This window comes from Anastrepha ludens, chromosome 4 (assembly GCF_028408465.1).
Source record: "Anastrepha ludens isolate Willacy chromosome 4, idAnaLude1.1, whole genome shotgun sequence".
In the NCBI taxonomy this organism is placed as follows: Eukaryota; Metazoa; Arthropoda; class Insecta; order Diptera; family Tephritidae; genus Anastrepha; species Anastrepha ludens.
The window spans coordinates 68,335,692-68,351,759 of NC_071500.1; the positions used below are offsets into that span (position 1 = coordinate 68,335,692).

Consider the following 16,068-nt stretch of genomic DNA (forward strand, 5'->3'; position numbering starts at 1 on the left):
ATTAATAAAATCAAAATTTAGATGCAAAATTGTTGATGTTTTCTAAATTTGGTGTAAAGTTTGAAAATTTTATTTATACAAGTATGGTTGGGTTAAACATGAACGATATTTTTTTTTAATAAAAATAAAAAATGCAGCTATTAAAATGCATATTTTTGTGGGCGAAATATTTAATTTTTCTTTAAGGATATTCCAGGACAAATGTTCAAATTTAATTTTGTGTAAATTTTGGTGCAGCACTTTTGTTCAATAGCCACGACTGTGAATAAGGTGGATGGTTTAACAGTGGGATGCTGTACTTGGCTAGAAAGGAAATAGGGAAAGAGCAGCGGATTATATGAATATTGAGCGTTGGAACATAGTGGTTTTTCGGGAAATGTGGACGTAGATGAGTGCACGAGAAATCGACATCGAGCACACAATCAAGTTCCTTATATTCTGATTAGATTCGCGTAAAGATCAGGATGTTGATATGATGTTGAATAGAACTGTGATAGAACTGGGGAAATCTATCGAGTGAAATCTAAATCTAACTTTACCTTGTTATATTAAATTTATATTATATAATATTATATTTATATTGTGTAAGACTTAATTAAAATAACTAACCATTTTTAACTCTATCTTTCCAGACACTGCCATATAAAAACTAGCAACTTCAAGTTCTACAAACCTTCAACTTTACAGCTACCTCGATAAGCTACAAAATATTATAAATAACTATTTCTGCCGAAAAAAAAAATACTGCCAGACGCACGGCAAAGCCACTAACAAACTCAACAAACGACACAAACGATATACAGAAGTATCAACAATAAGCAAATAGAGTTGTGCTGCAGGTACCTTAGTGCCATTAACACTACTTTGAAATTGTAAGCGCATATAGAAAAATGTAGTAATATCATAGAAAATTCCATTCGCATACGACATCCATAGCAAGGCTCAACTTTCAGTAGGAACCCCTGCAGTAAAAGGCACCCCTGCCTACTCTTTTTCCGTGCTCACTTTCTTCAGACCAACCATCACCATCACCACCATTTAATATGAATCCATCATCCTATGCTAATGATGTCGATTCCACGGCAAATCCACAAATGAAAAAATTCCAATCACCACAACGCCAAATAAAAGATAGCCCAACAGTAAATATCCCAGTGACTACGCCCAACGTGACCTTAACAAATGGACGTTCGGAAAATGGGTACAAACACCATGGGACTAATGGTGATGCCTCTCTGAATGGAACACCATTGCATAATGGTCATGGCAATGTCATCGCTATAAATAGTTATCAGAATGGTACACGTCGTGACTCTACTCAAGCCTGGACACCACTACTGGCTAATACCAATGGCACGGGTAGCACTGCTCTAATTAATGGCAATGGCAGTGCCACTGTTGATGGCAACACAGTTGGTAGTGAGAACGTAATAGTAAGTGAAGCTGGTAATGTGGTTGACCAGGAGGCGAATGAAGCCCGAGCTGATGCCACAACTGTGATATATGCCACATCGACGAGCAACAACAACGAGTGGAAGGATGCCGAAAAAATAAATAATCTCAAAAACGGTCTACTTCATTGTCCAGTCAATCACCAGGGCAACAATAATGGTTCGCTTATGAACGGCAAGAATGGCATTGGCCTAGGCGTATCAGACAAATACGACGAACAAGACCCGCTTACCGGTCTATACACACAGAAGCATACTCGGCCGCGTGAGCCAGATGAGTCGGACTCAGATTCCGAGCTAAGTAATATCGATCGGCAAGCTCCAGGTTGTGGTCTGTTCGGCTGTCGGCCAAAATGGGCACGTAACTTCGCTTCCACCAATGTTTTTATGATAGTTTTTTTGCTCGCCTACATCCTGCAGGGCATGTATATGACATATTTCGTGTCAGTGATCACAACCATAGAGAAACTATTTCAAATCAAATCCAAAACAACGGGTTTTTTGCTAAGCGCTAGTGAGATGGGTCAAATTAGTACTGCTATGCTGCTAACCTACTTCGCTGGACGTGGCCATCGGCCACGTTGGATTGCTTGTGGCATGGTGTTATTCTCCATCGCAGCCTTTGCTTGCTCATTGCCACACTTTATATTCGGTAAACAACTGATGCAATCTCTCGACACATTAAGCAATGGCGGTAACGGTGGTAATGCAGCGTTGCGCTCCTTAAATAGACAAATGTTGCATAGCAGTTACGGACTGCATGGAATTAATGATACAGTAAATGCAACAAGTGGGAATGTTTTGGAGGGAAGCATAAGTGCGTTACTGACTACTGTGAAAAGTCCACATGATATGAATCTGTGCATACCGGGACAGAATGCGACAAATTCCAATTCGGGTAAGTATCCTTTATATATTCGCAAAACTAAAACGCAACAGAAATTCAACCTACAGAAAACTCACTTTATGAAAAACAATTTAAAGAAACCCTAAAATTTTACTTATACTAAATTCATAAATGTATGAAAGTATTCTGAATTTGTCTTCATTATGAGATTATTTGAGACACATATGGTGTAAGAATGCCGCTGTGAACATATATCGAATTTCCGCCTGCCCAAAAATTCGGGAAAATTACTATATCCCAATATACATTCATAAATGCCTCGAAAGAAAGTTATTGTGAATTTTTTTAAGCTTCCTATAAAGGCCTAAAAGTCCACCATCCTTAGAAGATGGCGTATAAACTCGGGTCTTTTCTTTTATAGATTTATATGCACCTGTAGAGAGTTCTTAGAAACATTTAAGTAGAAAACAGTTTCCTATATCAGTAGTGACCTGATTCTAAAGAATACGCTTGGCATTTAATTTGTAATCTACTTTGGAATAAAACATTTTATAAAGGCACGTCAACTGAAATTTTGGCGTCTGCAAAAAAAGCGTCTAAGACGGTCCGTTACACATCGGCTCTAAATTATAAAGTATTCCCGCGTTTCCTTACTTCTCATCCTTAAGAAAATGAAAAAGCTCGAACTCCTGATAATAAAAGGTACACCAAACTGTTCATACAGGTTCTCACTCACTGGAGAACTCACTGAGGTTATTTGCTCGGTGTTCCGCACAACATTTTTTTCAGGAGCTATAAATTTGTACTTCATATTTCGGGAAAGCACTTCTTCAAAGAACTGTTGCAGTCTACTTCAGCCGGTAGCAGGTACTTCAGCCGGTCTAATCTAGCTTGACTTACCTTAATACAAAATAAAAAAGGGTTTATGGCTAGCTATTGATGAACCATTATGCAGAATTTTTCCAAAGGTATGGTAAATGCCAATTTTGAGAGTATTTTCAGCGTAGCGTAAATTTCTGGTGATCGCTTGCCAAACGGCTGTGTTTATAGATTAATGAAAGCACTAGTTTCCAACAAATATTTTACTAATTAGAAACAAGTTTACTTTAATCCTTCATTTCTCCCCAGAATGCGACGAAGATCAAAAATTGGAACAAGCTTCACACTCTAAAATTACCGTTATTGTGCTGTGCATCTTTTTTGCTAGTCTCCTGAGCTCCGGTATTGGACAGACAGCCGTGGCAACACTCGGCATACCGTACATAGATGATAATGTGGCTAGCAAACAGTCACCAATGTATATGGCCATAACGATTGGTGTGCGCATTTTGGGACCTGCTTCTGGTTTTATAGTGGGTTCGTTCTGCACACGATGGTACGTAAATTTTTCAAATCCGGGTTTCGACCCAAGCGATCCGCGTTGGATTGGTGCTTGGTGGCTGGGTCCAGTTGGAATTGGTAGCTTAATGATGCTATCATCCATCGCAATGTTCTCATTCCCAAAGCAACTGCGCGGTAAAAGAAAAATCAATGCAGGCGAGGCCAAAGGAGAAGGTGCCGAAGAGGCTGTAGCAACTACAGAGGTGGATGAAAAACCAAAACTGAGAGGTCAGCTATATCCATTTGAAGTAATAATAAATATTCATGAATTAAATTATTAATTATTATCTCCCATTTCATATCAAAGATTTCCCAAAAACGGTACGCCGTCAACTGAGCAACGACATTCTAATGTTTCGTACCGCTTCGTGCGTCTTCCATCTACTGCCGATTGCAGGGCTCTATACTTTTCTACCAAAATACCTCGAAACACAGTTCCGTTTAACCACCTACGATGCCAACATGATTGCCGCCTTTTGTGGCATACTTGTCATGGGTGTGGGCATTGTTATATCCGGCTTAGTCATATTAAAATTAAAGCCGTCGGCTCGAGCAGTAGCCGCTTGGATTGCATTTACAGCGCTCTTTTATGCAGCAGGCATGGTCGTACTGATGTTTGTAGGATGTAGCATGAGCGACTTTGCCGGTTACAAGACTGGCACGAGCAATGAGTGAGTACTAAGCATTATAAGCCTTGAAATTTACGAGTTTGCCTAAAATATTTAACTAAATTACAGCTCGGCCATGATCGAAGCAGCATGTGACCTCAATTGTTCCTGTGATAAAGAGAATTTCGCGCCCATTTGTGGCGCGGATGGACGTATATACATATCCACCTGTCATGCTGGATGTGGAGCAACGTCGATGCGCGAAAGCGATAATCGCACCGTATTCAGTAACTGTACATGCATTCCAGATTGTAAGTTTGAATATGTTATTTATTCACTCCATTTACACAGACGTTCTACCTGACTGCCCATATCGTATACGTCATTTTTTACACCACTACGTTCATACCTACATATGCATTTCGTTTTAATCCATATATCGCCTATGTATCTAACATTTTGAACCACCCCTCTCAGTTACACTCGAGAACAAATCCAAAAATATGATGTTACGTGGAATTTATCTACTTTTAGGTACCCAGAACAATAATTAGAAGACAAACTAAAGTTTTGCTCTTTCTCATCCCGACAAAAAAGCCTATTTTACTAGCTACTTATACTATATGTAAATATACATATACTATATACTAGACATGTTTTTCTTGATGCTACCCACAAAATTTGTTCTATGGCGAAAAAAATGAGACCCCTATTTTAACTTGTTTTCTTTTTATTAATATTCATCCGTAATGGTTTGAAAATTATAATTGAATTCCTATAGGAAAAATGCATTTCTGCATAAATTTGATATACAACATATACAGATCGATATTATTTAATCTCCCTTTTAATATCCCTTCACAATTTCCCTACCCTATGATTTGGTTAAAGAAAGTAATTTAAACTCTTTTTATTAGGACCCTAAAAAAACAAAATTTCGAGGAAAAATAATAAAACTAAGTTTTTTCAGCAACAAGAGTCAGCAATAAATAATTTAAACAATTATTATAAATTTCTTGGGCCAAAAATAAAACAAACATATTGCTTAGCTTTAGGGAAAGTGGAGGAACCGAGGAGTAGGAGTTGAGTTCTGAGAGAACTCATTTACGTGTTTATTTATTTGAGCTCTATAGCTCACAAGGTTTGTCAGCACACATCAGTGTGCCATGGCTAAGCACCTTTTTGTAAATGTATTGGAAGAGCTTGTTGATGCGACGCGTTGGAACACTTGGTATGCCTGTAGTATGCACAGAGTGTACGCTTTAAGCATTGGGTAGGTAATTACTTATGTTATCTTAAGTTATTACTTACTAAATGCTTTGAGTTTACCATTTAATAAGTGGCGATCTGCTCGGGAAATGAAATGATAAACAAAAACTTGCTGCATACTTAACAGGCGATAACAGGCGGTTAAACGTAAGGTAACACATGTTTATACATTTACATTTTTTCTTTATTTTTTTATCATTTTTTAAACTTTGCGATTTTTCATAGTCTATCAAAAATAGTTCAAATTATTATTATAAGTTGTTTGTTTTTTTAAATATGGGTATAATTTTTTAGACAATTATGAAGAAAAATTTAAAGAGGATAACCAAATTTATGAAGAAGTGTGTTTTTCAAAGCGTTGGTTATACGGGTAAATATGGTATTAAAAAGATAAATACTGCAAAATTGGTGTCTCCCTTTTTTTGCTATAGAACAAATTTAGAAGGTAGCATTAACAAAACAAAAACCTGTTTGAACCAACCTAATATATATATACATGTATATATATATATATTATTAGAAAGAGTAAGAGTTCCCACTATCCGTAGAATACGAATTCTCATTTCATCTTACGAATAATGTGATTTTCACACCCAACAAAAAGGAGGTCATACAACTCCAAGAAGACAACAGTTGAATTGTTTCCTGGTTTGTGTACTAAGGTGCACTATCCTGCTGAAACATAGCTTTGAATGGCAAAACAGTTGGTACCATAGCCCTGTAGCATTTATTGTTGATCAAAATAGCGCTTCCCGCTGAAATTTCGAAAAAAATTATCCAATGATGCCACCGACAGCAGATATGTTTCTGTGTAAATGCATTTGCTTCACAGCAATCACATGCGGGTTCTCTGATCCATAGATGTGGTAATTTTTTAATTGACCTAGCTGCTGATAGACAACCCTCATTAGAAAACAGAGTTTTTCGCCAAATTTTATATCTACTTCGGACTTCTCGGAGGCGATAACGAGGCAGGGAAGGTTTGAAGTATTTAAAAAAAGTTTGACCTGTATTGCATACTAATTATAAATTCGTTTACTTATTTACAACTTTTCAACAATATACGGAAGCACATTCTTATACATAGAAACATTCACACTTTTACTTGCATTGCTTTACATGTATTTCATTAATTTTTGCATTTCATTTGTTTTTTCATATAAATTATTTATTTGCCCATTTCCTCGAGTCACTGTCACATAACCTACCCCATTTTTCTTCTCTTCTCTTCTTTCTTCTCCCCCTCCCCCAAACCAACTTTCTGTTGCGTGCGCGTGTTTATCTGTACTTACAGCTTTAAGGAACCCTCAACCGTACCAAGCGGTCAACGGATACTGTGATAGCAATTGCAAGAATTTCGTGTTCTTCATTTTAATATTTGCCGTTTGTGTGTTTATGCATTCGACGTCAGAGGTGGGCAGCATGTTACTGGTGATGCGATGCACCCATCCAAAAGGTATGTGGAAAAAATGTATACAAATGTATTTCAATCTAAAGCAATTTTACTCTATTATTCTATTTTTTTTTTTTTTATGTTTATTTCCCATACTCTTCATTCATTTTGTAGTTATCGAGCAAGTAATAAAATAAGTATTAAAAACGTCAATAAAATGTTCAACCCCAACTTCGATTAGGGCATTGATTTTTTCTGCGTGCATTCATTATTGTGGTAAAACAGTACTTTCTTTTTCGCCAAATGCGGCCGTGCCTCCTTCAATTTTTTGTGAAAGCTGTCCAATAACTATTTTTAGTATCGTCCAGTGATCGTTCTTCCTTTTTCTAAAAAATCCATGAGGATGACGCCGCTCCCAAAAATCGTCGCCAAGGCCTTGTCGGTCGATGGCACTCTCTTCGCCTTCTTTGGAGCAGATTCACCGGAAGAAATTCATTGTTTTGATTGTTGCTTAGTTTCTGGTGTGTAATGATGAATCCAGGTTTCATCAACGGCAACAACACGACACAAATATTCCTTCGGAACTCGCTTAAATTGCTCCAAACACTACTTCGAAGTTAATAGCCGCTGTTATTGCTTGTGAGCAATCGCTTCACCCATCGTGCCGACAAATTTTTCATCGTCAAGTTATCATGTAAAATATTAATTACCGTTCCGGTCGACACACCTATGGCCTCTATTCCTTCGCGCACTTTCGTTCGTCGATCAGCGAGAATCTTATCGTTGACTTTTTGAATGATTTCCTCTATAAGCCTATCTGCCGGGCGTCCTGGTCGCTCCTCATCAAAAACGGTTATTCGCCCACGTTTAAATTCGTTGAACCAATATCTAACTGCGGTTATAGATTGCGAGCCGTCCCCATAGGCAGCATCCTACTTTGCTTTAATCTCCTAGAATGTTTTGCCATCTAAAAACAAAAAGCAAATTACCGAACGATACTGTTTTTTTCATCTTAGCGAAAATCACGAAACACGTCTTACTCGAATAGCTGCCAAATCCAAACTAACCTATCAATCAGTCTGAAATTTGTTTTTCCGTCGTTTGATAGATGGCAGCACACGATGCTAACACCAACTTCCCTCAGGAACGCCCTCAATCACCAAACACGGGTTTTTATTGAACCACCCCCATATATTTTACCTTAGTCATTGTCGAGTTAGAGTCGTATTTTTTGCTTAGAGCCAGCTCTAAAGTTGAAGTGACGTAAAACTCTAACTAAAACTGCTACCAAAACTGTCAAATTAAAGGAAATTTCAATTCCTGTGTGTGTTCGGTACGTTCATTGGGAAAAGTAGTCCAAAGTTGGGCTGATCGAATGAACCATCTAACTCATAGCCGCGGAGGACATATAATATAATAAAATAAATCATTTCAACAATAGTTGAATTTGATCCGATTGCTTGCTAAAGCTTTTACATTCGCGCCTTATGGACACCTTCAGTAAATTCATATTTTACAGAGGCGGGTATAAGCGAGCATAATCCCGACATCCATACACATAAAGCTATTTATTTTTCCATATCCTGTTTTTTTAATAATTTGTCGTAAACTCAGCATCTATTATTTAAAAATAAAATTACAAAATCAGCATAATAATTTCAACCTTATGCATCATTTTAGAATTGTACCAATTCTCACTTCACAATAAACGGAAAAACAAACGAAGGGCACTTAAAAAATGTATTATAATATTATTTTTTTTTTTTTTTATTAAATAAAATTATTGCTGTTGTTATTATTATTATTTATTAGCCTCGTACCTATTAGCCTTTTACTCGTATATTAGAGTACAATATGAAAACTAATTGGAAATGATGCGGCACTAGCTGCTTCTGTTTTTAGCTTTCGTTGTTATTTAAATTAAATGTGTATGTTAACACATGAGCTAAAAAGTCGCAATTTTCCCCTACCAAATATTAATCCACAAACTCTCTCACTTTCACCCAGACCAAAGTACTTAGGGGTAATTCTGGACTCTTAGGGGTAGCTGGAAATTAAATATTGAAACGTATGCTAGGAAGAAGATGGGACCTTCAAACTAAGTATTCTTTATTGATAAACATGAAACGACGGGACGCTTAGAGACTCACGGCAGTCATAACTGGCATAACATGCGGCCAAAATGGACATCCCTCACAACACACATTGTCACAGTTGTAAATAACCAGAAAAAAGGAAACGGTTTTCCATATCTTCTGTGAATGCTCTGCCTTATGGAAGGGAGTCTCGAACAACTTGCTGGTTTAGAAGTCAACAACCTAATAAGGTTCTTGAACAGCACAGACTGGTAATAGTCAAGCCGTAAATAACATTAATCAAGTTGGTAGCGAGGATGTGGCAACAAAATGGGGCGAAAGCGCTAGTTGGATTCTGGATGAATCACCACTTCAACACACCAACGAAGCCAGGTCTAACAAAGAAAGCACATTTTTTCTTCAAAATTACCTTTATTCATCAACGTAATTTTCATCAAGAACAGCGAAATTTCTTACCAGTAAGCATTTTTTTTGTTTTTGTAGGTCTGCGAACTGCCAGTAGTCGCTGGGAGCCAAATCTGGCGAATACGGTGGATGTGGGAGCAAATCGAAGTTCAATTCATGTAGTTTTGCCATTGTTTTGATTGACTTGTGACACGGTGAGCTGCCTTGGTTTTCGGTCAACAGTGAGCGAACGCGGCACCCACTTTGAACAGAACTTTCTCATAGTCAACTGCTCATGCAATATAAAGCCAACGCGTTCTTTGGATATCTTTACGATGTCAGCTAACTCACGCAACTTCACTTTTCGATCATTCAAAACGATTTTGTGGGGGGTTTTTATGTATTCTGGTGATACTGCCTCATTTGCCTCCAATACGTTGTGCATTATCGGTTTTGCTACGAACACGTTTGAAGTCAGCAAAGCATCGTTTAATGGTTGTTTCTGATAGAGCGGAGTCCCCATAACACTTTTCTAGTCATTGCTTCACTTGAACGGTATTTTTCTCCATCAAGAAGCAGTGTACAATTAAAACACGAAATTCTTGTTGATGTTATTTGGTTTTGAAAATGACAAAAATAGCGTCACTCTTAGCGCAATAACTCAAGAACTAATGAATAGAATATCATAAAATTTTAACAGCTGTCTCTTTAAGGCTAGTACTAACTGAAGAGGAGGTGAATGCAATAAAACTAGTGCCATCTATGTGTTAGGCCCGGGACTTTTCAGCCCATGTGTTATATCGACTTAATGCTCAATTAAATATAACAAAATTTATTTTATTTGAATACACAGATAAAGCCATGGCTATGGGCATCATACAATCAGCTATTGGTCTATTCGGTAATGTTCCTTGTCCGATTATTTATGGCGCCGTTGTCGATTCGGCGTGTCTCATTTGGAAGACGGTGTGCGGCAAGCATGGAGCCTGTTCCCTGTACGATGCTGATACGTTTAGACATTACTTTTTGGGTAAGAATATGTTTGGATTTATTCTTATGTATGTAATTATAAATATTTTTTTTTTTTTTTTTTTGCAGGCATAACCGCCGGCATAATGTTTTTAGCATTCATAATGGACTTGGTTGTGTGGAGTAAAGCACATCGTATTGATATCACACCAGAGGACAACGATGAATCGCACGGTAAACAGACCGCCGCTGAAACGGAGTGCAAAAAGTCGATGGTAGCGCCAGATACAAGCGTTTGAACGGCATTTCCTCAAGAAGGGTCGACATTAGTAGCTGGAAAGAACAAAATCAAAAGTTAAAAACAGTGCGAACCCTTGTTTGAATGAAAAGTTGGCCACGTTTGTTTTTTTCTTTTGCTTTAACACAATGCTATAGCGGTAGTTAGATGACACACGCCTAATGGAACGGATACATGTGGAATTGAAGAAAAACAAACGTACACAAATGTTTTGATGGATTTTAGCGAAGGAATGCGATCTAGCATTCATTGTTGATAGTTGATTTATTGGTTAGTTTAGTTAAAGTTTAGTTAATGAAATCATAGTTTTAGACAGCAAAAAGAGCGTGACGGTGGAATACTAACGAAATGCACAAGGATTACACGCATGATAATTGTGGATAAATTAAAAGAGAAAAATGTGCGAATTCTAGAGTATAAAAAATTATATTAAATATTAACATATATATGTATATACATTTGGAATAAGTCCGTATATATTCATTCATAAGTATATATACATACATGTATGTAATATATGTACGTGTACGCCAATGGCAGATTAATGAAAAGGACATTGGTGGTAATTTTACAGAAGTCCTGGTTATGTGGTACAATTAACCACGTAATACTTATGACAGTAAGTTTTTTTCAGCAAATACTTCAAATTAATAAATTTTGTTACCGATTTTCGCCATAAAGGATGCCTGCTAAAATTATCAGCTATATTTTTAGCTAAAGAAGATCGATGGCATCATTTTAGGGAAAACCATAAATAATGCTAGAATGTCAAGAATTCTTTAGAAATACTCATCTTCCAACAAATTTTCCAAATTTTCAGACACCAAAAACCCACAAAAGTCGTTTACTTCTTCAAAACTTCCATACATTTTTGCAATTTGCTACTTATTAAGAGAATTCTCTAAGCGTTACATAAATACAGAATAGGAAGAAATCCAAAATTCAACTACTAACTCAAGGAAAAGCGCGAGTGCATATTTGCCGAACTGAAGAAACCTTAAAAAAATACAATAAAAAACAGGCACAGATTCGCACATTTCATGCTTCGTTGCAAGAAAATATGTATGTATATATTTACAGGAGTAGCAATTTTTGCAGGTATTAAGCAGGAGGAGAAATTTCCCTACATGCGTTTTGTAGTTGCGCGTGTTGGAAAACTTTCCAATTCTTTAACCTTGCAAGGGTTTCGTTTCGCAAGACATAGTGAATCCTACTGTTGTTTTCAAAATCTCATAGCAAAGAACATACAATATTAAGTGCAACTTCCGACCCGTTCTGCTCGACCAGAAAACTAATTTGAATCTAATTGAAACTGCATCTCTTGTCTTATACATATATTCTTTGCACATAGCAGCTCACTCTTTATTCGACTTTGTATTTCTTGATTTTTCTGGTTTTATGAAGCTCAGTTCATAAACTGCGTTCCAACATCTATAAAATTGCGAGAAATATTCTACATATAAATATATATAGATGACGAGTGCAGTGACATGAGCACTTTGTATTTTTCGCGTTCGCGAATTTGAGTGCATGAGTTGCACTTTCTCTGTTTTGATTGTTCTCTGGAGACATCGCTTCAATAACGTTTGCACACATGCATACATATTTACAATATGCGCATGAGCAAGTGTGTATCTAACTTTAAATGTTTGTACCTTCGTATTTCTTAATGTGTTTTTATTTTTATTTATAATATAATTCTTTTTTGGAATTCGTCTACTTTTAACAACAAATATTAAAAGCTTAAAACACATATTTCAAACTACTTGTGTGTATGTTCTTCTACACCCTGTATATGTTTAGTAATATAAAATATATGTATATATAAAACAATTATTAACAATTGTCAACATTTTAACAAAATAAATCTCAGTTATAGACTAAATATGATAGAATCAAAACATTAGCACATCATTTGTGCAAAAATAGATCGAGCACTAGAAAAGGTGCAGATATAGAAAATAAAAACAAGCAATATACAACTATGAACATGAAAATAGCAGTACCGATAAAAAATTATTTTGTTTTTATTTTTGGTTTTTCTATAAATCTCGACGGGTTCTTAAATAACTTTTTGTAAACTTGCGTTACTTGTATGAAAACTGCTACTTTAATTTGATTTATATATGTGTTTAGTTAAAGAATATAATAATATTTCAAAGTATTGGTAAAAAATTTCTAATCACATCATAGATTAAAAATTTTGTTTAAAGTTAATATTTTTTTGGTAGTGCTATTTTCGTGTTCGCAACTGTTTGTATATTATATGTGCATATACAAAACTACAGATTTATTAATAGATATACTTATCTCTATGGAAAAACTCACACGAATTAAACATATGTTTGTATGGACATTGCCTCAAAAATTGTGTAAAAAAATTACTAAGGGCAAATCTTACCTTTAATTGCCTAATAAAACAAGATTTAGATTACACTTTCTCTCTGGTAGGTATGGTAAGCCCGCTTAAAGTGTTAGCTGAAGCGATGATTTATTGAAAAGATACATTTTCACATGACTTATAAGTACGTATACTATCCTATATACTTACTTCAATTATACATACATGCATACATACACACACAAATTATAATTCGTACGATTTTAATATCTAGTAATATTGAATGTATAGAAATTTAATGTAATTGCAACCTATCTGTGGTAGTTAAATTTTAGTTACAATTTAATATACATATACACATACATACATACATATATACACATATATAACTATAAATGTAAGTCAAAAATAAAAATAAAGAAAAGATAGAATGTTTGTTATTTTCATGAAAAGGTAAGCAACCAACACTTTACGGAACTGTGCACATACATATCTACATACATTGCGTTAAATAACTATGCATAGCTCAGGGGCTAGAACACAGGAACGCTTTAGAAATTTATTTGTTTCTTATTTACTTTTAATAATTTTTTATGAAGTTATTGATATTCCTTAAATGACCATACAGTTCGGTTCACTTGATTAGAGGCAATAACTTTTATGGAGGAAATTGGTTATTAAAGCAACCATATTTGATCTAGTAATCCAAGGTTTTCTGATAATTCAAGTGAAAACTGTATTAAACAATCAAACGGTATTTCGCAGCAGTAAAACTTGAGCAGTGGTAATACTCTGCTTGATTTAATAGTGCGCATGAATAGAGGCGCTAACTAAATAAGAAAAAATAGTAATATTGTACATATAGGAAATTCTGTTATATTTACATTTCTTATTTATATCTAGTAATAATAATATTTAATGTAATAGTTTGTACTGCCACCTTGTTTATAAATTACTTCTTAACTACATTGATGAATAGATTTGTACAAATTCTCCAGATGAAATTTCAGACCAGAGTGAACGAGTGTGTTAATACTTGTGAAATGATTGTGCGGAAACCGGCCGCCGAGTCCCCTGTGAAGTAGCACCCGAAGTTCCCCTCATAATTTTCTTTTGCTTTTCACCAAAGTTAATGATAAAACCTTGCAAATCTATCTTCCTTGCAATTTACCTAAGTATAAAATAAATGTCATTATAAAATATTACTTTTTCAGTTATAAGAAGTTATTACATGTTTTCTTCACTACTAATTACAGGTTCCGGCCCTCGAAGTGTAATCAACTTCAGATCGCTCACGCAGCTGATGCATGGGTATCAGTTGTCTCTCAGTTGGCTAAGTGGCAGTCCAGAGTATTGTTTTCAAGTGCGCGTAAACATTTTGCCGAGAGTAAACGCGAAAAAAGAATATCAGTAATGGATTTCAAACGTAATAATGCGATTGCTGCATTATATTTGGCTGGAAAATCACAACCAGCGATTGTTCGCGAGCTCGACCACCTTAAAGTAAATCAAGTTTTTGTTTATCGCACCATTACTCGTTCCAATGATACTGATAGCATCGCGAAACGTCATGGAGGTGGTCATCAAAAGATTGCAACGGCACGCGAAATGGTTCAAAAAGAGAAGAAGCGACTTGAGTGAAATCCCCGACGAAGTGCCAATCAAATAGCGAAATAACTGAAAATATCTAACCGTAGCATCTGCGCATACTGAAAAATTATCTCAAAGTCAAACCTTACAAGATCCAAAAGGCGCATGATCTCGCAGCAAAGCAGCAATAAGTCAGACTTGTGTGAACGAAGGAGTTGTTTCGCGAGAGAAAATTTCTCAAATTGAGCAATTCGTAAACTCTCAAAATTATAGGGTTTATTTGACCAACCGTTCATACGAGAATTTTAGTCATCGATAGGCCACCAGGAGGTAGCACCTCATGCGTCAAGGTTAATGCGAAATATTATCGAGAAACTATTCTGGAGATTGCTTTGAGGCCATGGGCAGACAAACATTTCGGTGGCAGACCATGGACGTTTCAGCAGGACTCGGCACCGTCTCACAAAGCTCGAGTGAACCAAGAATGGTTAAAAAACAACATTCCGAACTTTATAACGTCCACACAATGGCTCTCAAATTCACCAGATGCCTATCCGATGAATTATTCTCTTCGAGCCATTTTGGATAGCAAGGGCCGAACTAAAAGGGCAAAATGCCTGCAAGTCACTTTCAGGCAGCTTGCAATCCGTTTCTACACCATCTCAAGCTTATAGTTAAGGCAAAATGTGGTCATATCGAGCAAAAGTAAATTCATTCTTAAATAAATAAAAGTAATTTTCCAAACTAAATTTATGGCCTTTTTAATTGGTTACACTTCGAGTGCCGGGCCCTGTATATCAATCATCAGCCTCTTTCTTTCGGTACGAATTTATATTTCTTTCTCTGAATTGTGTCTTGTCAGAATTTAGAGTTGTCGGAGTCTTAGCTTGGCAAAATATTGTCTTAACTGTTTTGTCTGGTCCGGATTTTATTATGCCTGTTTTAAATCCTGCATAGATGATTCATTGACTGTATTTCCAAAAATTGTCTCGATTACGTCTTTTTTGGGATTTTCAAAGTCGGGATAATGGAGTGCTCTCGTTTTTACATATGAAAAATGTCGAGCATTCGTTATATGGGGAAAAAGCACAAGAAAGCCACCACAAAACAAAAAAGTAAAAAAGCAACGCAATTTTCGAGCTGATTGAAACTTGCACTTTATTAACCCTCCGTTGGGCACCCAGGTCAGGCCACACGTTTTCCAACTTTGGAGGTGAATTTAACATATTTCTATTCTAGCTAACGATTTGAGCTTCATACAATTTTTAATTTGCTATCGATTTATAGATATAACCTTTTAAAAAAGACGAAAGAAAATATTTCAAAAGTTACACCTTCGGCTGGGTCACTCCGCTCTGACTGCCCCTATGCATTTGAACGCATTTGTATAAGAATATGTAGCAAATGCGCCACATACAGATATAACTTGCGCCCTTTTCTGT

At 36.1% G+C, this 16,068-nt stretch overlaps 1 protein-coding gene across 6 annotated transcripts in view; it reads left to right on the forward strand.

Moving 5' to 3' along the window:
• Positions 1 to 11,629, forward strand: part of LOC128859677 (solute carrier organic anion transporter family member 74D) — a 146,358-nt gene extending 134,729 nt beyond the window's left edge. For all 6 annotated transcript variants that reach the window (XM_054096682.1, XM_054096679.1, XM_054096683.1 and 3 more), the window contains 7 exons: positions 633 to 2,349; positions 3,427 to 3,906; positions 3,986 to 4,349; positions 4,416 to 4,597; positions 6,850 to 7,011; positions 10,282 to 10,458; positions 10,527 to 11,629. In XM_054096682.1, coding sequence (XP_053952657.1) covers positions 1,044 to 2,349; positions 3,427 to 3,906; positions 3,986 to 4,349; positions 4,416 to 4,597; positions 6,850 to 7,011; positions 10,282 to 10,458; positions 10,527 to 10,696 — 2,841 coding nt within the window. In that variant the 5' untranslated portion in view covers positions 633 to 1,043 and the 3' untranslated portion in view covers positions 10,697 to 11,629. The remainder of the gene's footprint in view (positions 1 to 632; positions 2,350 to 3,426; positions 3,907 to 3,985; positions 4,350 to 4,415; positions 4,598 to 6,849; positions 7,012 to 10,281; positions 10,459 to 10,526) is intronic.
• Positions 11,630 to 16,068: the final 4,439 nt, after the last annotated feature.